This window comes from Gadus morhua, chromosome 12 (assembly GCF_902167405.1).
Source record: "Gadus morhua chromosome 12, gadMor3.0, whole genome shotgun sequence".
Lineage (NCBI taxonomy): Eukaryota > Metazoa > Chordata > Actinopteri > Gadiformes > Gadidae > Gadus > Gadus morhua.
In genome coordinates, this window is record NC_044059.1 from 30,196,940 (window position 1) to 30,223,881 (window position 26,942).

The window sequence follows — 26,942 nt, forward strand, 5'->3', positions numbered from 1 at the left end:
ATTCTGGCCCGCATGGCACTCCAACACAGCAACATGGAATGTAAACAAAGAGAGGTACATGCCGTTATAGGACGTGACTTTAATGATTCCATTATTGAACACCCCATCTATCAGCATTGACTACAGATATGTCCATGTCAGCTTGTTGAAATGTAACATATTGCAATTTTAAGTCTCCTGGGGATCGGACCACGGACCTTTAGGCAGTCCCAACACCATCCTGCCCCCTAGGTTGGTTTGAGTCCAATGTCATTATATCTGGATAGCATTTATAATTCAGCAAAATCATGAAATGTGAGCACAGATCTGGCCAGAGTTTGATGTGGCATCTGATCTCAACTGTCCCATGAAATGACAGGGCTGTGCGCAGAGTGGGGTTACATCATCCCGCAAGGACCGTCCTGCTATAGAGTTCCAAACAGACCTCCTGCTGTTAAAGGCTTCAGGCCATCCGACTCATCACTGCCGAGAAGGTCAACTGGTGGACCATTTGATATTGTAAAATAAAAAATTGCTCAAGCAGCTCCATTTGATAACACATTCAGATTAAAATGAAGAGTTTAGGTTTGCCAGAAGATGGAACTCATTACACAGTATACCAGTATCACACGATTCAGTGCTCATGCTCACGAAATTGAAACTATAGAATCATCATCTTTTTCCGTGCTACATAGAACGGAATGTAAACCTGCCTTTTATATATGCTTTAAGTCCATCCCGACATCCTATGAGCGGTAGTTACCCTCCAGGACCGCAGGGGGCGATAGGCCTTCTCTATGCGCATGCGCTCTAGTTGATCAGCTGACGGTGCATGCTGGGAGACCGTCGCCCCCCTGGCAACACCAGAAAGATAAACACCAACACACTTGCGTTTGCGCTGAAGGAAAAAATAGTCTTGAAATGGAAAAAATGCAGGCTGAAGACGCGCGGTATCTGAAAAGGTAAAACTAAGTGATATAAACCGAACAGAAGAAGCTGCGTCCTGTCACTTGTATACCTGTCATATGATGTCAACCCATTCACCAACATGTCAGCAGCGATCCATGACGACTAGTCGAGGCTTTTGGCGATATCATTCCGGTCTGTTGTAGGGTGTTGTGAGGTCTCAGCCCCCCCCTCATTGCGTCCCTCTGTCTGTCAGGAGGGTGAGGAGCAGCGGTCTGGACGTGCACCCCACTGAGAGAGCCCTGGTGGTGCAGTACGAGGTGGAGGCGACCATCCTGGGAGAGCTGGGTGATCCGATGGTCGGCGATCGCAAGGAATGCCAGAAAATGTTTGTATACTTGCATATGCAACTTGCATTGCATGCATTACATCTAAATATGTAGCAGCATATCACTCCAATACAGGATTTGTATTTACTGAACGTTAATAAAACTGATCCTTTCCCTCTAGGGTAAATAAATTAGGTAATGCTAAATTAGAAAGTGTTCTTTGCTAATGTTGATGTTCAACATCTGTGTCCTGTTCGTAGCATCCGGCTGAAGAGTCTGAACTCCCACACAGACATCGCGTCACTGGCCCGGAAGGTGGTGGAAGAATGCAGACTCATCCATCCATCCAAACTCCTGGAGGTGGAACAGTTACTGTACTACCTGCAGAACCGCAAAAATGGTAACGCTTAAAAGATGTTTACCTTCGGTCATTAGGACGAGAGCAAATTATGGATGGTTTATGTTGTAATGGAAAGGATCTGTGCTCCACAGACAAGCCAGAAAAGCATCAGCTTTCCACCAGGAACCTTACCCAGTACGCAGGAGTGGAGGTCAGCACAGAGTGTGTGTGTGTGTGTGTGTGTGTGTGTGTGTGTGTGTGTGTGTGTGTGTGTGTGTGTGTGTGTGTGTGTGTGTGTGTGTGTGTGTGTGTGTGTGTGTGTGTGTGTGCTTTATGTATCTGTTCATGGGTGTCAGTGTCTATGCACCAATCTACAGGCCTGCAACAGCCACTGTTACTCAATATCCTGAGACAATAAGCTCTCTCTCTCTCTCTCTCTCTCTCTCTCTCTCTCTCTCTCTCTCTCTCTCTCTCTCTCTCTCTCTCTCTCTCTCTCTCTCTCTCTCTCTCTCTCTCTCTCTCTCTCTCTCTCTCTCCCCCTCCCCCTCCCTCCCTCCCTCCCTCCCTCTCTCTCTCTCTCTCTCCCAGCTGGACGAGGAGGCCAGTATCAGCAGCATTGAGGAGTACGTGGAGCTCCTCTATGAAGACATCCCGGAGAAGGTGCGAGGGGCCACCCTTATTCTGCACCTGGCCCGTAACCCTGACAACCTGGAAGAGCTCATGCAGAACAGTAAGCTACCCCCACCCCCCCCCATGTGTAGGTTTATACATTTTTGAGAGAGTATGCTTTATGGTCTTACTTATGGTATAAATCAAACCAATATTGATGAATGAATATAATATAGCTTCCTTAAGCCTTGTCCGCTGTTTCTTTGGTCTGTCCGTCCACAATCGTCTGCCCTTTTATCACCTCTGTTGTCGACTCGTACTCCTGTATCGCTGCTCTACATCCAACCTATCCCATCCCCTGTCTCTAAGTCCCGCCCCGCCCCATGATACCAATCCTCTGATTGGGCGCCTTCACTAGTGTCTGTCACAAGGCATCAGCGTGTCTGTCTGGAGAGGGAGCGCCCGTCCCCCCGGGAGCTGGGGGCCGGGCATCTTTTAAATGAGCCTTCAGCGGTCTGCAGCTCTGAGCCCCCCACCCCCCTCTCTGTGCTGACCCGGGATCAGTCCCTCCCCCCCCTGCTCCCCTGCGCCCCTGCTTCCCGCTCCCATCCCTCCCAGACTCACTGTCTGTCCTGTTGGCCAGCCTGTTTTATTTTTCTAGTATGTCTACATGTCAAAAAAGAAAAGTGTGTGTGTGTGTGTGTGTGTGTGTGTGTGTGTGTGTGTGTGTGTGTGTGTGTGTGTGTGTGTGTGTGTGTGTGTGTGTGTGTGTGTGTGTGTGTGTGTGTGTGTGTGCGTTCAGAGACGGCCCTTGGAGCCCTCGCCCGGGTCCTGAGGGAGGACTGGAAGCAAAGCGTTGACTTGGCAACGACCATCATCTACGTGTTCTTCCACTTCTCCAGGTACCGAACCGACCAATCGCTTTGCTCCAAACACTTTTTTTCATTTCATTGTGACGACCGCAAAATTTAAGTAGAATGTAAGCGGGCTGGGATCCATTTAGTTTGTTTCCTGGTTGAAGTTCATGACTTATTTAAAAAATGGTTATTTTTTGGCCTGCGATCCATGCTGCCTGTCCGGTTGAGGATCTAACAGAGTACAGAGCCTTGGGATCACCTCAGACTGCACGCATTCTTTCCCACAAAGCCTCAGCATGGACAGCAGCAGCACAGCATTGAAAACCCTTTACAAGCAGGTTTTCGGGAACACTAAAATTAGCACTTGCTACAATAATACGTAAACGGCCGTCAGGACAGATTTGTGCTGCGGCAGGAAGTGGCGTTGGGCTGAAAACCGAGCGTCGTCCCTGGAACCTCTCCATCTCTCGGCGTTCCACTGCTGGGATTGTGAATCGGAGTGGGACTGATTATGAGGCAGACTGGGACAGAAGGTTGGACTGTAATTGTTTTGACTTCAAGGTTTTATTCCCCTTCCATTCCTAAGGGTGACCATCAGGGGTCATCCCATGCATCGCGTGTGAACCTGATATCCATTTGGGATAATCTCAAGCTCTGACAACTGGAAGTCTATTCTTTGCATTTATTCCCTCTTTCTCGTTCTCTGACCCTTTGTCTGTCTTTCTTTCTTTCTTTCTTTCTTTCTTTCTTTCTTTCTTTCTTTCTTTCTTTCTTTCTTTCTTTCTTTCTTTCTTTCTTTCTTTCCCTCTCCCTCTCCCTCTCTCTCTCTCTCTCCCTCTCCCTCTCCCTCTCCCCCTCTTTCTCGTTCTCTGACCCTTTGTCTGTCTTACTTACTTACTTTCTTTCTTTCTTTCTTTCTTTCTTTCTTTCTCTCCCTCTCCCTCTCCCTCTCTCTCTCCCTCTCCCTCTCCCTCTCTCTCTCTCTCTCCCCAGTTTCTCCCAGTTCCACGGCCTGGTGACCCACTATAAGATGGGAGCTCTGTGTATGAACATCGTGGAACATGAGCTGAAGCGCTACGACCTCTGGCAGGAAGAGCTTCAGAAGAAGCAGAAGGCCAATATCCTTCAAGCCGTCATTCGTCCCCATGACCCCCCCCCATACCGCTCCCACCACGTTCACCTCAGAGCCATGACGACTCACGGCTAGTGTCTGTGTTGGGTGTGATTCTCTAGTAGCCTCAGACCATGGAGGGAAACTATTAAAGGCGCAGCTGTAGTGTTGGAGCTGAGAGTGATTTCTGTGACCCTCTGCGTTCTAACCTCACGTGGTCACGGTAGCCCCTCCTTGACCGCCTGCACGCCACGACGACCCCGAGAACCAGACTGCAAAGAAGGAGTGCGAGAAATCTCTGAAAAAGTACCAGAGTCTACTGGTCAAGCAGGAGCAGCTTCTAAAAGGTACGGTAGAAACAACCATTTGTTTTTATTTTGTGTCTGCCAGGCAAACAATTTTTTTTACAGGAACCTTGTAGTATGTATGTCCCATGTAGACATTAATCCACCTCTCTGTGTGTCCTGTCCAGTGGCTCTGTTCCTGCTGCTGAACCTGGCAGAGGACACGCGCACCGAGCTCAAGATGAGGAACAAGAACATCGTCAGCATGCTGGTGAAGATCCTGGAGCGCCACGGAGAGGAGGTGCTGGTGCTCGCAGTGGCCTTCCTCAAGAAGCTCTCCATCTTCCTGGAGAACAAGAACGACATGGTGAGAGAGAGAGAGAGAGATCCATCCATCCATCCATCCATCCATCCATCCATCCATCCATCCAAGCTGCTGGCGGTAGGATGATAGCTGGGATGAGGGAAGGAAAGGAGAGATGTGAAGGGGATACTTCTATCTAGTTCTATCTAGCTCTATCTCGTTCTATCTATCTGGATTTTCATCATAAATTCATGTTATTTTTGTAAATTGACTCTTCAATTGTAGGCATATTGTGTTTTTGTAAGGATTATGGTCATGATTATGGTATAATGTAATAAGTTAAAACATTTTTGGGAACTGATCCGAAAAGAACCAACAGAAAGAAGCCTGTTCCTTTTACATGTTTTGTAAAAACCCACCTTTGACATTTTTCTTCCTGGACCTTTACCGTTTAAAAGGCGGAGATCAAATTTCAACGTAAAAAGATGCTTGGCTTTTTTCCCTCTCTCTCCTATTTGTGCCCGTGTTCAAGGGGCTCGTACAGGAACCTCACCACTCCGACTTTCACTAATCCACCCCCACCTGGTTCCAATCTCAGCCAGTTTGTGGCCTTTATCAAAGCCAGACCCGCTTGGAGCGGGCTTTATCTCCCGGTCCCTCCCTTCAGTGTATCTTTTGTCTGCGATTACAGGACCCTGTGGGGGCTTAGAGCCACTCGGGACTACAGGTCCGGCCTGGAGGAGGAACACGCTGTTGTTTCAACACTTTACCTCCCAGTCCAGAGCAGATCCGTTTAGAGCCAGGAGAAAGTGTTTCCATTTAAGGACGAAACGGTTTGGAAAATGACTAAATCAAAAAAAGCCCACTACATGCTGTAGCATATCTTGTCATCAGAGGATATTTGCAGAGTAAACATGAAGGAGCACCTTGGAGCCAGATAAGGGTTTGAAGCCGGTCCGATCGGGCTCCCTCTGAAGCCTGTCACTAATGGAATGGAACCGTCAATGGTAATGGCCGCAGGCTGTGCTTGATTATAGAGCAGGAGGCGTGGGTTTGTGATGGTGTGACTGGAGCTGGTTTTGCACACAGTAGCAGTCGTTACTTCTTCTTTTTTTTCTAACTGGGAGCAGGTTGCTTTCCCATCATGCCTGGCTGTGGCTAAACCGCAGGAGTGTAAAACAAAAACAAGACATGTTAACAAGCGGCGTCGGGACTGGTCGGCTGGCAGAGTCACCCTCACATCAACCACTGTCACACCAGAAACACACAACCTAATACATATACAGACGTGTAGATGTCTCCTCTGTAGACGTGGGTCAGCGAGGGCTGGATGAGGGATCCTAAGGAGCGGGAGCTCAACACCTCCACCTGGCTGTGAGCCATGGGAACAGACGCACTGCTCGCTCTGCTCAGGACTCAACTGTCTGGTTTATTCTCGGAGGAGGATAATGATGTATAATGACGATAATGATGGAAAGGACCCATTTGGTTCTATTTATTTGTTTGTTTGTTTAAATCTTGCGTCACCTCATTGAAGGAAAGCTTCAGGATTATTCAACCTAGACCCCATTAACCAGTCTGTTTGGATTCAACGGACCGATGTGGACCACTTTCTGAGAGGGCTCCAGTATTAATCAATCTCTAAAAGATTGTTCTTGCCACTGACTCAGATTATATACTCTATCATTATGGAAAGGATCCCTACAGAGAAATCATAAATTACCCTTCGCTTGATCCGATCTGTTTGATATTATGTTCCACGAGTCTCACTCAATTTACACTCTCCCTCCCCTGAATCATTTGATAACAACCCCCCCCCCCCTTACACCCCCCCCCCCTTACACACCCCCCTTACACCCCCACCCCCCCCTTACACCCCCCCCCCTTACACCCCCCCCCCCCTTACACCCCCCCCCCTTACACCCCCCCCCCCCCCCTTACACCCCCCCCCCCTTACACCCCCACCCCCCCTTACACCCCCCCCCCCCCTTACACCCCCACCCCCTTTCACCCCCACCCCCCCCTTACACCCCCCCCCCCCTTACACCCCCCCCCCCACACACACCTTCTTCAGCACTTCTTCAATGGGACCGCTGCTTCCAGAGCGCTGAGGTCATTACGCGTTGAACCCAATGAAGCATCTCTGGACGATGTCCTCCTCCAGGCGGAGATGCAGGTGGTGCAGCGGCTGGCCCTGTTGGTGCCCTGTGACAGCCTGGAGCTCCAGAACACCACCCTGAGGCTGCTCCTCAACCTGTCCTTCGACACGGGCCTCCGCAGCCAGATGGTGCAGGCCGGCCTCATCCCCAAGCTCTCCTCCCTGCTAGGTAACACTCCTCCTCCCTAGGTAACACTCCTCCTCCCTAGGTAACACTCTCCTCCCTAGGTAACACTCTCCTCCCTAGGTAACACTCCTCCTCCCTAGGTAACACTCTCCTCCTCCCTAGGTAACACTCTCCTCCTCCCTAGTTAACACTCTCCTCCTCCCTAGGTAACACTCTCCTCCCCCCTAGGTAACACTCTCCTCCTCCCTAGGTAACACTCCTCCTCCCTAGGTAACACTCTCCTCCTCCCTAGGTAACACTCCTCCTCCCTAGGTAACACTCCTCCTCCCTAGGTAACACTCTCCTCCTCCCTAGGTAACACTCTCCTCCCCCCTAGGTAACACTCCTCCTCCTCCCTAGGTAACACTCTCCTCCCTAGGTAACACTCCTCCTCCCTAGGTAACACTCCTCCTCCCTAGGTAACACTCTCCTCCTCCCTAGGTAACACTCTCCTCCCTGCTAGGTAACACTCCTCCTCCCTAGGTAACACTCCTCCTCCCTAGGTAACACTCCTCCTCCCTAGGTAACACTCCTCCTCCCTAGGTAACACTCTCCTCCCTAGGTAACACTCCTCCTCCCTAGGTAACACTCTCCTCCCTAGGTAACACTCTCCTCCCTGCTAGGTAACACTCTCCTCCTCCCTAGGTAACACTCTCCTCCTCCCTAGGTAACACTCTCCTCCTCCCTAGGTAACACTCCTCCTCCCTAGGTAACACTCTCCTCCTCCCTAGGTAACACTCTCCTCCTCCCTAGGTAACACTCCTCCTCCCTAGGTAACACTCTCCTCCCTAGGTAACACTCTCCTCCTCCCTAGGTAACATTCTCCTCCCTAGGTAACACTCTCCTCCCTAGGTAACACTCCTCCTCCCTAGGTAACACTCTCCTCCCTGCTAGGTAACACTCCTCCTCCTCCCTAGGTAACACTCCTCCTCCCTAGGTAACACTCTCCTCCTCCCTAGGTAACACTCTCCTCCTCCCTAGGTAACACTCTCCTCCTCCCTTGGTAACACTCTCCTCCTCCCTAGGTAACACTCTCCTCCTCCCTAGGTAACACTCTCATCCTCCCTAGGTAACACTCTCCTCCTCCCTAGGTAACACTCTCCTCCTCCCTAGGTAACACTCTCCTCCCTAGGTAACTCTCTCCTCCTCCCTAGGTAACACTCCTCCTCCTCCCTAGGTAACACTCCTCCTCCCTAGGTAACACTCCTCCTCCCTAGGTAACACTCTCCTCCCCCCTAGGTAACACTCCTCCCTAGGTAACACTCTCCTCCTCCCTAGGTAACACTCTCCTCCTCCCTAGGTAACACTCCTCCTCCCTAGGTAACACTGTGTGTGAGGGAAGTGTGTAGAAGAAGCTAATTTGCTGTTTGATGAAAGGTACCCTTCTATTAAGCGCGGGTCGGTCCACCCTCTTCTCTGAATAAGGCGTCTGACCTCAGCGCTGTTCTTCTCCATGTTTTCCTCCAGGAATGCAGACTCATGACACATAAGCCCCTATAAGTCCCGCGTCCCGAGCCGCCTGTTAAAGCTCTGCCGACACATGCACTCCTCTCATACCGGCCGTATAATCTTGGTGTGTGTGTGTAAAACGTCAACTGTGCGTGGCGTGCAGGTGCGGCCTCTGGTGACCATTAGAGAAGGACTTCCTGTCGGGGGTACGTGCGTGAGACTGTGGCCGCTCCCCGTAGCGGGGGTCACGTCAGAGCCATCTCCGACGGCCGTTTGAAGCCCCGCACGGGGAGGCTCCGGTAACGCTGCATAATTAATATCCTATATTTGTTAGGATAACATGCCAGAGCCTCTGCACTAATGTTGTTTTTGGAAGGGAGGGGTGGGGGGGTGGGGGTGGGGGGGCGATGGGGGGCGGGGGGGGGCAATGGGGCACTGGAAGCTCAGGAAGCCAAGGAAGCCCCGACACATGCATAATATAACTACATGTTGATGCCCCTCATGGTGTGTGTGTGTGCGTGCGTGCGTGCGTGCGTGCGTGCGTGCGTGCGTGCGTGCGTGCGTGCGTGCGTGCGTGCGTGCGTGCGTGCGCTGCTTTGGTCAGCCACTCGCCGCTCCATCCATCATCCTGTTTCTGCGTGTAATCCGGTCCTCCTCGCTGCAGCCCCCCTGAGTGAGGGTGGGGGGGGGGGGGGAGGGCTCTAGGGGTGTCCCTCAGCCTCTTCTGGACCCCAACAAGCTCCCCTCTCTGACGGAGGTCACGACCCTTGCCGATAAGATGAAAGGAAGAGAAAGACCCTCCAAAACACCAGTGCCCCCAGACAAACCCAAAACAAGACCCAACCATACAGTCCATACAGTCCATATAGTCCCGACGTCCCGACGTCCTAACGTCCTAACGTCGTCCCTACCTTCGCTGGTAAGAGGCCTGTAGCGTTTGTGTTTTCCCAGGGTTGTGTCAAAAACATTCTTCAACACTTCTTTTTAAATGCGACGCTTGCGTGCAAGATGGTGTCACGTTATGAGAGTTGGGCATCTTTAAAGCAGGCTGGGTGTAATTGGAGCAGAGGTCTTCCCGGTAACGGCCCTTGGAGAGGCCTGCTAACAGCCCCCCACAGCTTGGCCCTTGTAGTTTTTAATGGGATCTTTCTCAATTCGCCTGTAAAGGATCCTCCATGTTCCTACTGGCAAACCCAGCGAGTTTGTCAGGTCAGGAAAGACTTTGTGTGTGTGTGTGTGTGTGTGTGTGTGTGTGTGTGTGTGTGTGTGTGGGTGTGTGTGTGGGTGTGTGTGTGTGGGTGTGTGTGTGTGTGTGTGCCAGTGTGTGTGCGTGTGTGCGTGTGCCTCTGTGTGTGTGTGTGACGTGCACCACAGTGTTTTCATGTGCACTTTAAAGGATCAGTGGAGGAAAAGAATGGCTAATGAGAAGCACATGTACCGCGGACCAATCACGGGCTGCTGCTGACGGCCGGGCGAGTTACGTCGTTTAAACGTATTAAAGGCAGTAAAATTGATGCTTCCTCCTGTTTTCCCAATTAAAGTTAGAAGCAGTCTCTTTTCAGACCCCCCCCCCCGCCCTCTCCCCTGTGATCGAGGGGTTCATTGAGAACATCTGGAGGCCATAACCAGCGATAAGGCTCCCCCCGTTTGGCCACTGACCGATGGGGGACCGGTTTGAACTGGAACCAGGGCTGCAGGGGCCCGGTGCGTGGGAGGGTCTGGCCGGGTGAGGGGGGGTACTGGTCCTCTCCTAACACTTCTCTTAATTAAACGTCCCCAGGTCAGAGTGCGGTCTGACTGTTTGTGTTTCCGCGCTGAGGCCGTCCGCCCCCGGCGTCGGTCAGGGGTCAAACTCATAAAGGTGCTGGGCTACCTAACGCTCTAACACCCCATCCATCCTCCTCTTCCTCCTCTTCCTCCTCTGCCCCCGACGGAGGAGGCTGATGAGGCCTCTGATCGTCTTCGCAGCATTTCTTTAATGAGCTTTTCAGCAACATGCAGGACTGCCGTGGTTTACTCCTCAACTATTGCTAATAACGTAATCAATTAATGCTGGGTATTTCTTTTATGATGGGAATGAATGTAATTTAACCTCTGGTAAGACCAGGAGAAACACATAATCAGAAAGCCGAAACTGAGTCAAAGCAGTAAGAGGTAAGGGCTTTGGAAAAGGGCTTTTTTTAACACCATTCTTGTTCCCAATTTATTTTCCAAGCACAACCGTAGCCCTAATTACTTTGGTAGATGTCGTGGTTTGTCGCCCCCCCCCACCTCGGAGGCACAACCAGTCATTCATCCAACCCCTCTCTCCTCTCCCTCTGTTTACGCTGCAGCTGACGAGGGCCAGAGACAGCTGAGCATGTTCATTCTGTACCACATCAGCGTGGACGACAGATTCAAGTCCATGTTTGCCTACACGGACTGCATACCCCAGGTAAGGCTGGCTAGTGTACGGCGGAGACAGCCCGCCCGCATCAGCGCCCGTAGCGCCGCGGCGCGAGGGGAATCATGAGGCTAGCGAGAAAACACCAAAGAAAACAAATTTGAAAAGTAGAAGACGAAGAAGTGAGGAGGTTTGGGATGGGTGGAGGTTTGGGAATGGGTGGAGGGTGTAGATGTAGAGGGTTGGGGATGGGTGGAGGTTTGAGGGGGAGGGGATGGGTGGAGGTTTGAGGGGGAGGGGGTGGGACAGGCACATCTGGACCTCAAACCACCGTAGGACCACTGCTCAGTCTTCCCCTCGGAGCGCGTTGACAGCTCCCTGTTTTCCCTCCCCCCCCCCCCTCACCCCCCCCCGCTCCGAGACCTGAAGAAAGTCTTGCGTCATTTCACCTAACGAGGCCCTGAAGTAAACAGAGGCCCCCCTCTCTGTGTCTTCTCCGCGCCGCCGCGGCTAAGTGTGCATAATTGCAAAACAGAATTGGGAATTGGGCTTAAGCAGGGGGGGGTGCTTCCCCCCCCCCGCCCCCCCTCCCCTGCTTGGCAAACCAAACTCGAGACTAAATTGAGTTAAGTTCGCACAAATGAAACATTCAGCCGTGCCCTGCACACGCCAGGAAATAAAAGGCCTTTTCAGGGGGGGGAGATTTAATCAAGACTTGCTGAGTTTACGGTTCCAACGACGAGCGTTGGGTGGGTCGGCCCCGGCGCTGGGAGAGGGGCCCGGCGCTGGGAGAGGGGCCCGGCGCTGGGAGACGGGCCCGGCGCTGGGAGACGGCCCGGCGCTGGGAGACGGGCCCGGCGCTAGGAGACGGCCCGGCCGTTGGTCGGGACGGGGTGTGAGGCGGACCAGATGGGGCCCGTGCTGAGTTATGTGTTTGCTCAGAAGGGGTCAAGTCGCCGAACAGATATGGCCCCTGGGTCCCCCGTGGCAGAGAGGATGCTGGGTACTAGCAGCATGACCAGGAAGTGACCCCCGACCCCGGCCCCGAGGCTGGCTCCCTCTCGGCGTACCTCCCTTCCTCCTCCTCCTCCCCCCCTCCCCCCCCTCCCCATGCTGCTCCTCTCCTCTCCTCTCCTCTCCAGTGCCCGTCTGTCTGTCCGGTCTCCTCCTCTAGTTCCTCCTCCTCCTCCCCCCCCCCCCTCCCCATGCTGCTCCTCCCCCCCCCCTCCCAAGGAGAGGAGCGTGTCCCGCAGTTCCCCTCGTCCCAGATGGAGGAGCGTCCTCTCCCGAACCACTCCTGCATGGCTCATTATGGGATGTTTTTACGATGTCCGTTTCTCAGGACCCTCTTCAGGGCCGCTCCTCTTCCCACTCTATTCCCACCGTGGGACCAGCTCGTATAGCGGGACAGGAGCGGGAGGCGAGACGCGCGTGTGTGTGTGCGTGCGTGCGTGCGTGCGTGCGTGCGTGCGTGTGTGTGTGTGCGTGCGTGGGGGGGGTTGTTGGTGTGTGTACTGCGCTGGTTGTTCTGCAGAGTGTTCTTGTGGCCCTGGCCGGGGCTCGGGGCCGTCTGTGGTCAATAAGCAGAGGCAGGTGCCAGAGAGTCTAGACGGGCTGATTTGGGGTCCGGGGCCCCTAGTATGTGATACTCATTCTGGGTCCGGGCCGCCCCTCTCCCTCTCTCTCCCTCTCCCTGTCCTCCAGTGATTGCACACTGCTGACTCCTCACAGGGAGGCTGTACCCCCCCCCCGTCCCTCAGGTTGGACCTTTTCCTGTTTAATGTTAAATCAGCAGAGAGAGAGAGGGACAGACAGACAGACAGACAGGAGGCTGGGAGAGAGGAATGGGGGAGGGGGGGAGGTGAGGGGACTCCCTCCTGCGGGTCCCAGGCCTGACATCCTCTCTCTCTCTCACGCTCGGCTTCTTTTCTCTTTCTCACAAGTATCAGCAGCGGGCTGTTTGGGCCTCGCTGCCTCGGCCTCCGTCGCTCCCCGGGGGTCAGAGGTCAGCGTGGGACCAGCGTCTCATTCTGATGGCGTGTTCCTGAATCCTCGGACGCCAGCCTTCCGAGTTGCACGTTTGACCTCACTTCCGGTCTCGGAGCATTCATAGCGTTTCTGTTCGTCTTTGTGATTGTGGCATGAAATTGGCTGGTCGTTGTTTACTGTTAGCCACATTAGCCTCTTTAGCAAACCAGCCCGAAAACAAACAACACAACTTTACATTGTATTGCACTCACAGCAAGACCATGCAATGTATAAATTGGTGACCAGAATAAATTAGCAATGTAATCAAGCGTGTAAGAGCATTTAAAATCGACATTAAAATGAACTACGTGGTACAAATACAAAAAAATTAAGTCTCTTCACGGGCGGAGCCATTTTTTTGAGAGCGTCATCACTGCTCTCGGTCTACTCTCAGGTTTTCGAAAAATTAAGACAAAAGGGGGGCGTGCCTCAGAGAAGTGCCGCAAGAAAGCTGGGAGATCTTCGACTTTCGACTCGGAAGTCTGGCGTTTGAGGATTCAGGAACACACCCTGAGCCTGAGGCGGATGCAGAGACACACGGCCTCGATCCCACACTCACCCCCAACTCCACACGCAGCTCGTTGAGTCTGTCCGTTCCGCTTTCATTGGTGGCATTCCTCTCTGTGCGTTCATCGGCCTCCAAATCAACTCTGGATCTTTAACAAAAATAAGTTGTTATATCAACCGTTGCCGTGGGTTATTCTGTGTACCTCTGATGAATTATGTAATAATTGAATCACTGTCCAGGCACAGCAACATTTATATCATAATAATATGACATTTAATGATGAAAGATTATTGATGATTTTGGTCAGAGGCATATTTAATCTGTGGTTAATAACGATTCTTTATTCTGGAGCTAATAATGGGGAATCTGAGTGAATTTTCCCGTTTCAATGACAGATAATGAAGATGGTGTTTGAGTGCGGTGAGGACCGGATGGACACTGAACTCATCTCCTTCTGCATCAATCTCGCCGCCAACAAAAGGAACGCACAGGTCATCTGTGAAGGTAGGAGGTGACACATTGCACATCACATAGATGTGATTAAAGATTTCAAACCAGTTGCTCTTCTCTTTTCATCTCTTCTCTGGGTCTCGTCTCTCTCTGTTATTTCTCACTTCTCATCTCTCCCCACTCCTAGGGAATGGACTGAAGATGTTGATGAAGAGGGCTTTGAAGCTCAAGGACACTCTCATGATGAAGATGATCAGGAACTTGTCTCAACACGACGGGCCCACCAAGAGCCTCTTTATAGTCAGTGCTCATGCCTTGTTTATTACATCTCAAACATTTTCATGTCTTGATTGGTGGTTTCTATTCAATGTAGGATGCAAAGATGGTGTCATAATGATGATAATGATCAAGACCCAGGCTGGATTTTTCTCCAGCGTAGTTCAATTCCTTTTTGCCAATCGTATTCAAATCTAGAATAACTCTGCAGGCTCCGAGTGTTCCATTGAAGTGTGTAGTGGCCTGTTAAACAAGGATTAGCGTTTATAGGCGGCAGCGTGTGTCTGACAGCTCTGACGTCCCCGTGTCTCCTCAGGACTACGTTGGTGACCTGGCCGCCCAGATCAGCGAGGAGGAGGCAGAGGAGTTTGTGATCGAGTGCCTGGGCACCTTGGCCAACCTCACGGTAGCTGATCTGGACTGGGAGCTGGTCCTGAAGGAGTACCACCTGGTGCCCTACCTGAAGGACAGACTCAAGCCAGGTGGGGTTCAAGACTTAAAGTAGGGTTTTTTGTTCAGTTTCACTGCAATTGTGGCTTTCTTTCAGGATTTTCTTGCCTTTTTCTCCGCATTCCGATTGATTCAGAGAGAAAACGATCCTGATCCTGATTGAAGTAATGCTGGATTGGTTTTCCTTTTTATTTTAAAATAACTTTGAACTCACAGTGATGGATGCCGTAAAGGTTGCATTGCCAATTTATGTTTATACGTGCAATCCAACATTTGCTGTTTGAAACATACGGTCAAACAGCACTGTGTCCTGTGGTGACGTGCACATCCATTCAGTGGTAAGAGCTTCCCGTCTTCTGCTATCCGTTGGTTCTTTGAAGCCCAGGCCAGAGTCCTCCCCCGGCCTTCTGTAACCCCAGGCCGAACATCCCTGAGGCCTTATCAGTGGACGGCTCTCAGAGTGATGTGAGGATGGGGGCGCCCCCTCGCTCTTGGGCCTTATCTCCATGTGGATGACCCCTGACCTCCATGCTCTGATCTCCTGATCAACCACTTGCCCCACATCACTCCCCTTTGGACTTTTATTTTCCTTTCTCTGACGCAAGTAAGTTTCACGTCTTTGTGTTTTTGTGTGACTGCTTCTCAGTGCGCCCGGGGGAATCAGAGGTTAGGGGACGTTCTAAAAGGTCAGTGGACCTCAGATCAATACCAATGTCTATTTCATTTGATTTACTGGACATTAGTGCTTTCTTCTCAGTCCAAAAAAAATAAAAGTAAGTAACTATTTACTATGAGCCGACTCATTTCAATGTATGGCTCCATCAGTAGCAGGGTTAGGGTCAGGGTCAGGGGGCTAGGGTTAGGGTCATGGGGCTAGGGTTAGGGTCAGGGGGAGAGACGTGCCAGGGGCCTGGGTTTGGTTTCCACGACCTCAACAATGTACACACTCGGATGTACTATAGAGTCATTCAGCAGCCACTTCATCCAGGGACTCAGTCATTCTTCTTCTTTCCTGCTGGTACATTTCGCTCATGAACCAGGTAGGGGCTTAGACAACTTGCTCCACAATGCCCCAGATATAAACTGCAGACCTGGGGTCAGAACCCAGAGGAAGGTGTTTCCTCCAACATCCAGGCTGCGTACGGTAGGAGATCTGTTCAGAACCAAGCCCGTGGGGCGGGAACTTCGGTTTATGTTTGTAGTGCAACCAAAAGCAAAAGTAGAATGATCTTGTTCTTTTCTGTGGCTTGGGGCTTCACCGTGGGATGGTTCTGCTGTCGTGTCCCCCCCCCCCCCCCCCCCCCCCCAGGCTCGGCCGAGGACGACCTCATCCTGGAGGTGGTGATCATGATCGGCACCATCGCCATGGACGACGCCGGCGCTGCCATGTTGGCTGAGGCGGGCGTCATCCCCGACCTCATCCAGCTGCTCAACGGTACGCTGGCCGCCACGCCCCGGACCCTTCCTCCTGATTGGACCCCGCCTGGGGGGCCGCTGTGATTGGTCCCTGTGTCTCTGCGTGGGCGTGTCTCAACACGCCTCTCTGTGTTCCTGTTGGTCCGCAGCTCAGCAGGAGGACGATGAGTTTGTGTGCCAGATCGTCTTCGTCTTCTACCAGATGGTCTTCCACCAGGTCACCCGGGACATCATCATCAGAGACACGCGTATCCTTCTGGATCACAAGGTGTTCAATCCAACGATATGTTTCACTGCCGTAGTCCACTGTCAGTTGTTGGTGAGAGAAATGCTCTGTTCTCCTTTTCTGATCGACCGCGCCCATCTATTTGATTTTGGACCACTTCCACCTAATTTCTGACCAATCAGGGCGTATCTTCCCTGATTGGTTCAAGGTACTCAGATGCCCGTCAATTACATTTGTGTGAAGGAGACAATTCTCAATGGTGGATACACAGCTCTCAAGACTTCATACATAACCCTAACATAATTAATACGTACAACGGGCTTCTGAACCATCTTCAGCGTGATGATCCTAACCTAACCTCTGTACTCTTACCTCTATGACCAAAGGGGTAAAACAGTCTGATATAAATCAACCAATGAAGCTTCAGCAGAGGCGTTGATGTGCGTCACAGCGCTGCACAACGTCCATCATCTCCGTGTAGCCCCTCATGCATCACTGCCAGGACTTTAAAATAACCTTCATTCATTATTTTTACATCCACACCCCTCGCCTGAAACCAGATACCTCAGTGTGGCGTGACAGCCTCTGTGGAACGACCAATGAACGCCTTCCTCCTGACGGGAGGTCGGTGGCCTGGTGGATCTCTGTGGCCAATGGGAGAGTCCGCTGGAGGGGGCGGTGTTGGGGGCGGTGTTGGGGGCGGTGTTGGGGCGGTGTTTGGGGCGGTGTTGGGGACGGTGTTGGGGGCGGTGTTTGGGCGGTGTTTGGGCGGTGTTGGGGACGGTGTTTGGGCGGTGTTGGGGACGGTGTTGGGGGCGGTGTTTGGGCGGTGTTGGGGACGGTGTTGGGGCGGTGTTGGGGACGGTGTTGGGGACGGTGTTGGGGGCGGTGTTTGGGCGGTGTTGGGGACGGTGTTGGGGCGGTGTTGGGGACGGTGTTGGGGGCGGTGTTGGGGGCGGTGGAGCCCAGCAGAGCTGCTCACGGTGGACCCCAGGGCACCTGCCCAGAGCCCCTCCCATTTCATTCCCTTCCAGCCTTTCCCTTCTGAAACGCCCTGACCCCGTCCCTCTGATCCTGAGTCAGTGGAGGAGGGATGAGTGAGCAGCATGTCCCCATGCACACGGTGTCTGACCTTGACCTGAGCCCCATCAGAGGCCCCTGCCTACCTCGTGGACCTGATGCACGACAAGAACGCAGAGATCCGCAAGGTGTGCGACAACACCCTGGACATCGTGGCCGTGAGTGTGGACCTATATTATGGGTGTTCTGTTGGTTGGTTTGATTCTCACAGTTCAGTTTAAAGATCCTTTAAACTGTGAAATCAGTTATTCTGTTGACTTCTGGATAATCCAGCGCATGTGTTCCCAACCTGTGTCTGTACCCGTGCCACTAAACGGTCTTTAAGTCCTCTCACGGACCACCACACATGCACAAGACATGGACCCATTCACGTGCCGCGACTGAGCACAGAGTGCGAGCGCCTTTCATATAGGATCACTCCTGCAAGCCGCCCGGGGACGGGGGCGACAGGGGTGGGGTCAGCAGGGGTGGGGTCAGCAGGGGTGGGGTCAGCAGGGGTGGGGTCAGCAGGGGGTGGGGTCAGCGGCGCTGGGTACGGCCAGGGGGCTTAGGGAGCAGACGCATGTTAACCCAAAACATAATGAGGAAATGGTACAATGGAAGACGGATGATGGAATGCACAAAGCCAAAGGTTTTTGGGATAATACCGAGCAATAATGCAATATTTACAGAAATAACTCCTCCGCACCTCCTGCAGAACCCTCTCTTACCACCAGTGGTCCGTGTAGCCCAGGTCGAAACACAACGACCAAGAGAATGTGCTCTATTGACGGAAAACCTTTTTTGTAAGTCTGCAAATTTACAATGTCAGTTAGAATTTCCTTTTTTCGTCCTTGAATTCCGAGAGGAAAGATGACTTTTCCTTTGTTACGACACTTACTTCCAAACAGTCGCGTCCGCGCAGACCCCTGACCAGTGGGACCCCCAGACATTATGAAGCCCTGATTTAATACGAGGGTCCGCTTACCCCCGAGGTATACCCCGGCCCTGTCCGACATAAAACAATTAAGCTAACCCCGGTAATTCTCCCAATGGCTGTGTGAGTGACAGCTATGGGTCAGCTCTGTGTCCACGCGCGTGTGATAGGAGCCAGGCTGGAGATCAGGTAATTAGGGTTAGATTAGGGGGGGGCGGCGCGGCGGCCTGAGGAAGTGTTTCATAGGAATTATCAGAGAGCCGCTATTAAGGCGGAGCCACATGAAAGAGAGGCGGCGGCTCTGGAGAGCGTCAGGACGGACAGCAGGGCTGAGACGCAAAGCAGAGCAGACACACACACACACACACACACACACACACACACACACACACACACACACACACACACACACACACACACACACACACACACACACACACACACACACACACACACACACACACACACTGAGACGGAGCCCCTCTGGATGCTCCAAGGCGACGGCGAGCCGACTCACATGGACTGGGTTTATTAATCCGCTTTCAAAGGAGTGGTTTGTAAATATAATAATCATGTCTCCGGTGCAACACGTCCTCATCGTACCCACGGTGTCTCCGGGCTGGTCCGGGGGCGGTCCGGGGCGGCCCATGTGACCATCAATGGGGTTGTTTGAGGGAGGGGGGGGGGGGGGTTGGGTCTGCACTCCGTCCGGATGATTAATCTGCCGGCCTGCGCGACGCGGAGCGAGCCCGTCTCAATGGCCTCCTTCATGTCCCCACCCCCCCCCCCCCCCGCCTGCCCCCCCCACACCCAATGCACCCCTGCCTGGCCCCCCACACCCAATGCACCCTGCCTGGCCCCCCACACCCAATGCACCCTGCCTGGCCCCCCACACCCAATGCACCCTGCCTGGCCCCCCGCAGAGGAAGGAAAACAGCCCTATGTTGTCACCCTCTGCTGACACATGAACACACTCACGCACGCACACACACACATTTTGCAAAGATCCTCCCTGAGTGTGTGGCTGTGTGTGTGACGGTGTGTGACTGTGTGTGTGTGTGTGTGTGTGTGTGACTGTGCGTGTGAGTATTTGTGTGTGTGTGTGACTGGGGTCAAACACACATTCACACGAGCATGCGTTGGTTTGAGCCATAACCACTCCTTCAAATCCCTCTGGAAGTTTTGCCGTGAACCCAACAGTGAGACGTGTTCCGGGCTCAATGTTATTGCTCTCACTATAACTTTTCCTTTTCTTCTCCGCCTTGTTCCCCCCCCCCCCGGTCCAGGAGTGTGACGAGGCGTGGGGCAGAAGGATCCAGAGTGAGAAGTTCCGCTGGCACAACTCCCAGTGGCTGGAGATGGTGGAGAGCCAGCAGCTGGACTCGGCCGGGGAGCCCTACGTGTTCGGGGACGACCCCGGCAACGGGGACCCCTTCCTGGACAGCGAAGACATGATCCTGGAGAGACCCGACCTCTTCTACGGCGCAGGTACCCACCGGACGGGGCCAGGGGGCGGGGCCAGGGGGCGGGGCCCCAGGAGAATCGGAGGGGGGGCATTGGGATTTATTCCAGGTTCAATCCCTCATCACACAGAACATTCTCATTTATCATAACACATTTTTACTGAATTCTTTAAGTAATGGGAAATATTTCGAAAATTCGAACCTACTTCGAATTGTGTCTTGCAGCTGAATGACCTCGATTGGATATACCCGTACATCTATATAGAGAGAGATACATAAATGTATCGATATAGATTGATACATATCTTTAGATATCTATCTATAGATAGACATTTTCATAGACAAGATCAGCTTTTGGCTGTGATGTTATGTATTATATGATATAGATATCTGTGTATAATATGATATTATTTAGATATAGAGCTCCAGGACTCTAGAATATTTACAGAACACGGCCAAAGGCTGTGTGCGCCTCGCCATTGCGATACATCCACTGTAAACAGAGCGCATGGTACCGTGGCTGCAAGCTGCTCAGGGCCACACCCCCAACCTCCTCCTTGACCCGCCTCTCTCCTCCTCATTTCCCCAAACGGCACGTTTGGGGAAAGCTCAATGTGCGACCGGCTCGTAATACTGTCGCTGTAATTCTGCACCATGGCTGAATTATGGGAACTTCTTCAAATACTGTGTTTTGGGCCCACTGATATCTATATTAAAGCATCCATAAAGTAGCATGCCATGGGACCTTTAACAATTATTCGCCGAAGGCGAAGTGAATAGTTGGGAAAAGGGCTATTCTAATTTTTTTTTTTGTGAGCGTGACGAGACGACCGTCACGTGATGAAAACAATATCCCGACTTTGAGATCTCTATCTCGGGTTATTGCCCAATATCCCGAGATAGCGAACCAATCAAATTGCGCCATCTTAGGAGGTTCACATGTAGCATTTACTAATTCTAGATATATATATACTTTTTTTATTTTGTATTACTCAACCGTAATGTGATGCTCACAGTTACTGTCTGGGGTTTAAAAAGTCCCCCTACTCTTATCTTATCTTGATATTAAGCTGATGTTTCTTTGCACATCCCTTTGCTTAAAGAATTCAGTAACAATGTGTTATGATAAATGAGAATGTTCTGGGATGAGGGATTGAACCTTGAACTGTGGTTGGTTTTACTCCTACATACGTGTGCTCGTACATCGTGTTCTACCGTGTTCTATCGTGTTCACAGACGGGGCCATCAGTCCAGAGTTCTTCATCGACCTCCAGAACGGAGACATGGGCCAGACGCCGGGCTTCATGGGCAGGTAGGAGTCGAGCTAGCACCTCTCGCTGCTGTGGTTCCCCGGTCCCCGTCAGCGTGGGATCGGGCCCTCAGCGTGGTGCCAGGCCCCCCAGCCCCCCCTCCTGTACCTCGTTTCTCTGGGCCCCTGACGCGGCGCGCAAACGTCGGCGTGGACACGCTGCTAATATGACGAATAGTTGAGGAAATTGGGAGTTTATTGTGAGTAATTTGTCTTATTTATTATCAAACATATCGTTGCGTGCGATAAAGGCCGTGTCGAGGATATTTTGCCCCCCCCCCCCCCCCCTCGTGGCAGGAATGTTTATGTTGGCCGGCGCTGAGAGGGTCCGGGTTGGAGTGTGTAGATAGCAGCGCCACGGAGCTGACTCCATGCTGCAGTTATTACAGCCTGCAGTCCCGACAGGAAGAGGGAGAGAGCACAAGGCCAGGGAATACCTCCACCACTCCTCTCCTCTTTCTCTTTCCATCTCTCTCTCTCTTTCCATCTCTCTCTCTCTCTCTCTCTCTCTCTCTCTCTCTCTCTCTCTCTCTCTCTCTCTCTCTCTCTCTCTCTCTCTCTCTCTCTCTCTCTCTCTCTCTCTCTCTCTCTCTCTCTCTCTCTCTCTCTCTCTCTCTCTCTCTCTCTCACAGTGCTTTGTAACTGATACCTTTAAATATACGGAGTGAGCAGGGGGAATTGGCGTCTGTGAGCCTGTTTTAATTTGGCCAGCGTACACTTGAGTGATCCAGGTTAACACAATAATCAGAGCCAGCTCTCGTGCTTATTTTAAGCTATGTGTGAAACATGGTGTGATGGAACCTTTCTTTTTTTTAAGGGACTTAAAATGACACTTTAAATGAAATGACTGCTTGTATTGGCTTGACTGTCATCATGAGCTGCGATGTGGCAGACGTAAGGCTGTTCTTCCAAAGTGAATCTCAAAGGAGTGACATGGTCAGCCATGATGGCGCAGCAGTGCCAGAGAGGCTGTGATTGGTCAAGGCTTGCGGTATGCTAAAGTAATGGGTTTAATGTGTGGGGAATCAAACAGGGATCATCCTTAATGTGGGACAGAGCGACAGTGGAACCACGGGAGAGAGAGTGTCTCTGGGTGAGGGGGAGTCAGAGTGAGGGTGAGTCAGTGTCTCTGAGGGTGAGTCAGTGTCTCTGAGGGTGAGTCAGTGTCTCTGAGGGTGAGTCAGTGTCTCTGAGGGTGAGTCAGTGTCTCTGAGGGTGAGTCAGTGTCTCTGAGGGTGAGTCAGTGTCTCTGAGGGTGAGTCAGTGTCTCTGAGGGTGAGTCAGTCTCTCTGAGGGTGAGTCAGTGTCTCTGAGGGTGAGTCAGTGTCTCTCTGAGGGTGAGTCAGTGTCTCTCTGAGGGTGAGTCAGTGTCTCTGAGGGTGAGTCAGTGTCTCTGAGGGTGAGTCAGTGTCTCTGAGGGTGAGTCAGTGTCTCTCTGAGGGTGAGTCAGTGTCTCTGTGGGTGAGTCAGTGTCTCTGAGGGGGAGTCAGTGTCTCTGTGAGGGGGAGTCAGTGTCTGTGAGGGGGAGTCAGTGTCTCTGAGGGTGAGTCAGTGTCTCTGTGAGGGTGAGTCAGTGTCTCTGTGAGGGTGAGTCAGTGTCTCTGAGGGTGAGTCAGTGTCTCTGAGGGTGAGTCAGTGTCTCTGAGGGTGAGTCAGTGTCTCTGTGGGTGAGTCAGTGTCTCTGTGAGGGTGAGTCAGTGTCTGAGGGTGAGTCGGTGTCTCTGAGGGTGAGTCAGTGTCTCTGAGGGTGAGTCAGTGTCTCTGAGGGTGAGTCAGTGTCTCTGAGGGTGAGTCAGTGTCTCTGTGAGGGTGAGTCAGTGTCTCTGAGGGTGAGTCAGTGTCTCTGTGGGTGAGTCAGTGTCTCTGAGGGTGAGTCAGTGTCTCTGAGGGTGAGTCAGTGTCTCTGAGGGTGAGTCAGTGTCTCTGAGGGTGAGTCAGTGTCTCTGAGGGTGAGTCAGTGTCTCTGAGGGTGAGTCAGTGTCTCTGAGGGTGAGTCAGTGTCTCTCTGAGGGTGAGTCAGTGTCTCTGAGGGTGAGTCAGTGTCTCTGAGGGTGAGTCAGTGTCTCTGAGGGTGAGTCAGTGTCTCTGTGGGTGAGTCAGTGTCTCTGTGAGGGTGAGTCAGTGTCTCTGTGGGTGAGTCAGTGTCTCTGTGAGGGTGAGTCAGTGTCTCTGAGGGTGAGTCAGTGTCTCTGAGGGTGAGTCAGTGTCTCTCTGAGGGTGAGTCAGTGTCTCTGAGGGTGAGTCAGTGTCTCTGAGGGTGAGTCAGTGTCTCTGAGGGTGAGTCAGTATCTCTGAGGGTGAGTCAGTGTCTCTGAGGGTGAGTCAGTGTCTCTCTGAGGGTGAGTCAGTGTCTCTGAGGGTGAGTCAGTGTCTCTGTGAGGGTGAGTCAGTGTCTCTGTGGGGGTGAGTCAGTGTCTCTGAGGGTGAGTCAGTGTCTGTGTGGGGGTGAGTCAGTGTCTCTGAGGGTGAGTCAGTGTCTCTGTGAGGGTGAGTCAGTGTCTCTGTGAGGGTGAGTCAGTGTCTCTGAGGGTGAGTCAGTGTCTCTGAGGGTGAGTCAGTGTCTCTGTGAGGGTGAGTCAGTGTCTCTGAGGGTGAGTCAGTGTCTCTGTGAGGGTGAGTCAGTGTCTCTGAGGGTGAGTCAGTGTCTCTGTGGGTGAGTCAGTGTCTCTGAGGGTGAGTCAGTGTCTCTGAGGGTGAGTCAGTGTCTCTGAGGGTGAGTCGAGGGGGGGGTGTACAGTGTTTAGGGTCAGTCTTTTCTCCGCAGCACCGCTGTGTTGGTAAGCAGTAACCCGAGCGGTGACAGCGGGGGGGGATCAAAGGGTGGGGGTGAGGGGGGCCCCGGGGGGGGTTGGGGGTGAGGGGGGCCCCGGGGGGGGTTGGGGGTGAGGGGGGCCCCGGGGGGGGGGGGGGGGGGGGGGGGGGGTTCCAAGGGGTCACGTAGCAGAAGACGGAGGGGGAAAAGAAGGTCTCTGATTTCCACTTCCTGTTTCGGTACCCAGCAGCTCCGGGCTCCACGGTGGAATGGAACATGTCCGCACACCTCACCCCCCCCCCCACGGGCCCTCAGGGGCCAAACTGGACTCTTTTCTCCATGGGAACACTGGGCCTCTTTGTCCTAATGACCCCCCCCCCCCTTTTTGTCAGTGTTGTCACAACACACACGGACGCAAAGAATATGAATGAGGTGGCGGACATGTTGATTTGCATGTTTCTGAGAGGTCATACCGCTTGTGACATCGTTACGGCGTTGTGGGGACGAGGGCCCCTCCCCTCAGACGACCCCGACGGCTGAAGCCCCCCGCCCTGACGGCTCGGCCCAGACCCGCCCGCCACGGCCTCCGGGGCCTTCAGCCACTCTGTTCCGGGGGCGGCCGAGGCTCAAACATGTGAAGCATATTTATGATCTCCAACGCCAACCCCGCGTCGAGAAACATAACGTCAAACCTCAGACGCTCAGAGAGGTCCTCCTTCAGCCACACGGAAAACCCGCGGTTACATAGCTGCCCAATCGGTCACTAAAGCAGGACGTTTAATGTTCAACTCCTGTGTTCGGCCTTAGTTCAGGCTGTTGTCTGCCAGCAGGTCCAGCGTTGGCTACTCGCTAGCTCTTCAGCTAGCGACCGAGCTATAGGAAGGAGCTGGCTCCAGAAGCAAGCCGGCAGGCGGACGGTGTGACTCAGAGCTCCAGTGTTCTTCCCAGCCCTCCTCTAGTCCAGCGCTCAAATCCCTCCTGACAGCCATAGCGTGCAGAGAGGGAGAAATACATATTTCTGCTCAGGGAGGGGGGCAGCGGAGATGTTTGGGCTGTGAGGGGGGGGGGTGTGTGTGTGTGTGTGTGTGTGTGTGTGTGTGTGTGTGTGTGTGTGTGTGTGTGTGTGTGTGTGTGTGTGTCAGGATGTGTGTGTGTGTGTGTGTGTGGCAGAGGGAGGGCTGGGGGTTTGTACTGCAAGTGGCGTAACTGAACGCTGGAAATGATTTGGCTAAAAACAACAGGTCATTATAGACCCTCGCTGGGGCAAAGCAAACAGCTCGTATTTTAGAAGAGATGTTGGGCGGGTCGGCCCGGCGACGCCCCCCCCCCCCACCCCCTCCTGACACGGACGGAGAGCCAGAGAGGGGGGGAGGGGGGGGAGGAGGGGGAGGAGAGGGACAGCCCAACGGGGAGGAGTAACGGGGTGGACACGGGTGTCGTCCATCAAACGGCGTTGTTTATCCATCATCCCAAATACCTCGCCCATCCCCCCCCCCCACACACCCACACACACACACACACACACACAGACACACACACACACACACACACACACACACACACACACACCACACACACACACACACACACACACACACACACACACACACACACACACACACACAGACGACACCTGACAGGGCGTCATGACGAACGCCCCCAGACCCTCACATCACCAGCTGGATGGAAGATGGGCTGTGAAATCACGTATACCCCCCCCCCCCAGCTCACCCCCCCCCAGCTCACTGTGTCTACAGCGCCATGGTAACCGATCTGCACGCTGCGGACACGGCCACTTTATCATCCTCAGCTTCATCATCGGCCCTCAACAGGCCTCTGATTCGCCGGGCCAGAGAGCAGCCATGTTGTGGCGTCTCTCTCCCCCCCCCCCCCCCCCCCCCCCCGTTAGGACCCTGCTGGGGTCTTTGTTCTGCCCCCCCCCCCCCCTCACTGTAGCGCCCTGCTCGTTGTCGGACGTCCAGCGCCCGGCGTTCTAACGGCAGACCGGGGTCACGCTGACCTGGTTTTATTATTGAAGAGCTTCAGTTCATCTGCTGTCAGGAGGGAGACTCGCAGTGCTGGAGCGCCCCCTAGAGGACACAGGGTGGGGGGACATGTATTCAGTGTATGCAGAGGCAAAACGTGTGTGTGTGTGTGTGTGTGTGTGTGTGTGTGTGTGTGTGTGTGTGTGTGTGTGTGTGTGTGTGTGTGTGTGTGTGTGTGTGTGTGTGTGTGTGTGTGTGTGTGTGTGTGTGTGTGTGTGTGTGTGTGTGTGTGTGTGTGTGTGTTCGTGTTCGTTCCTCAGTCTAGCGGAGCAGTGTGTGGCTGCTGCCCCCGGGGGGCGACCCGCCACCGCCTACGGCTTCCGGTCCGACGAGCAGTTCCTCTACAACTACCTCGCTACCGCCTCCCGCTAGCTGGAGTTACCGGTTACACACACACACACCACTACAGCCAAAGCTATTGGTTAAATACATATAAACATGCACACACATATTTCTGTGAAGATATTTGTATGTTAATGCATGATTAATATAAACCTTTGACATAAAATATATATAAATGGTTATTGAAATAATTAAATTATAGTTCTATATTATATAATTCTAAGCCAGTAAACTCATGTAATAGCATTATGTATTCAATAGGCATAGTTATTCAAATGGTGTAAAATGTGTTAAGAAACCGTGTAATGTAAATAAGAAGCCAGGTATTTAATGTGTGCCTGTATCCCGAGGTGCGTCTGGTGGGCCGGGTGATCCGGGTAGTTCCGGTCCTCCGACCGGGCCGGGCCGGGGGGGGTGATCCGGGTAGTTCCGGTCCTCCGACCGGGCCGGGGGGGGTGATCCGGGTGGTTCCACTCGGACCGGGCGATCGCTGAGAGTTACCCGTTCCACCTCTTTGCACTTCGTTCAAATCCAACACTGGACCGATTGTCATTCGGACATTGAAAACATGTCGTTGTTTGGAATATGCAAAAAGATAAATTGAATGTATTTCATGCTTTTGCTGCAAAAAATGTTCAGGAGTTCTGCTTATTTAGATGTTTTGTATTTGTTGAACAATGTGCCTAATATGCTGCTGGTTTCAGGATGCCTTCTGTGTTACTGTCAATAAAATATGGATGAACAACTGGTTTGGCACACAATATTTTCCATTTCATAACCGAGACAGTGAAGATTAAAGTTAGCAC

The 26,942-nt window shown here is 52.7% G+C and overlaps 1 protein-coding gene across 2 annotated transcripts; it reads left to right on the plus strand.

Annotated features, from left to right (window-relative positions):
• The first annotated feature begins 787 nt into the window (after positions 1-787).
• Positions 788-26,884, plus strand: kifap3a (kinesin-associated protein 3a). 2 transcript variants are annotated; one of them, XM_030372718.1, is made up of 20 exons: positions 789-941; positions 1,142-1,273; positions 1,475-1,614; positions 1,707-1,765; positions 2,143-2,284; positions 2,966-3,065; positions 4,014-4,138; positions 4,380-4,478; positions 4,604-4,782; positions 6,884-7,046; positions 10,826-10,926; positions 13,807-13,915; positions 14,049-14,161; positions 14,454-14,619; positions 15,897-16,022; positions 16,153-16,251; positions 17,382-17,467; positions 19,512-19,713; positions 20,925-21,000; positions 26,055-26,884. In XM_030372718.1, exons 1-20 carry the CDS (start codon positions 901-903, stop codon positions 26,164-26,166), a joined length of 2,370 nt encoding a protein of 789 aa, XP_030228578.1. In that variant the 5' UTR covers positions 789-900; the 3' UTR covers positions 26,167-26,884. The 2 variants fall into 2 exon arrangements, with proteins under 2 accessions (XP_030228579.1, XP_030228578.1); XM_030372719.1 differs by lacking the exon at positions 17,382-17,467 and having other exon boundaries at positions 788-941; positions 16,153-16,271.
• Positions 26,885-26,942: the final 58 nt, after the last annotated feature.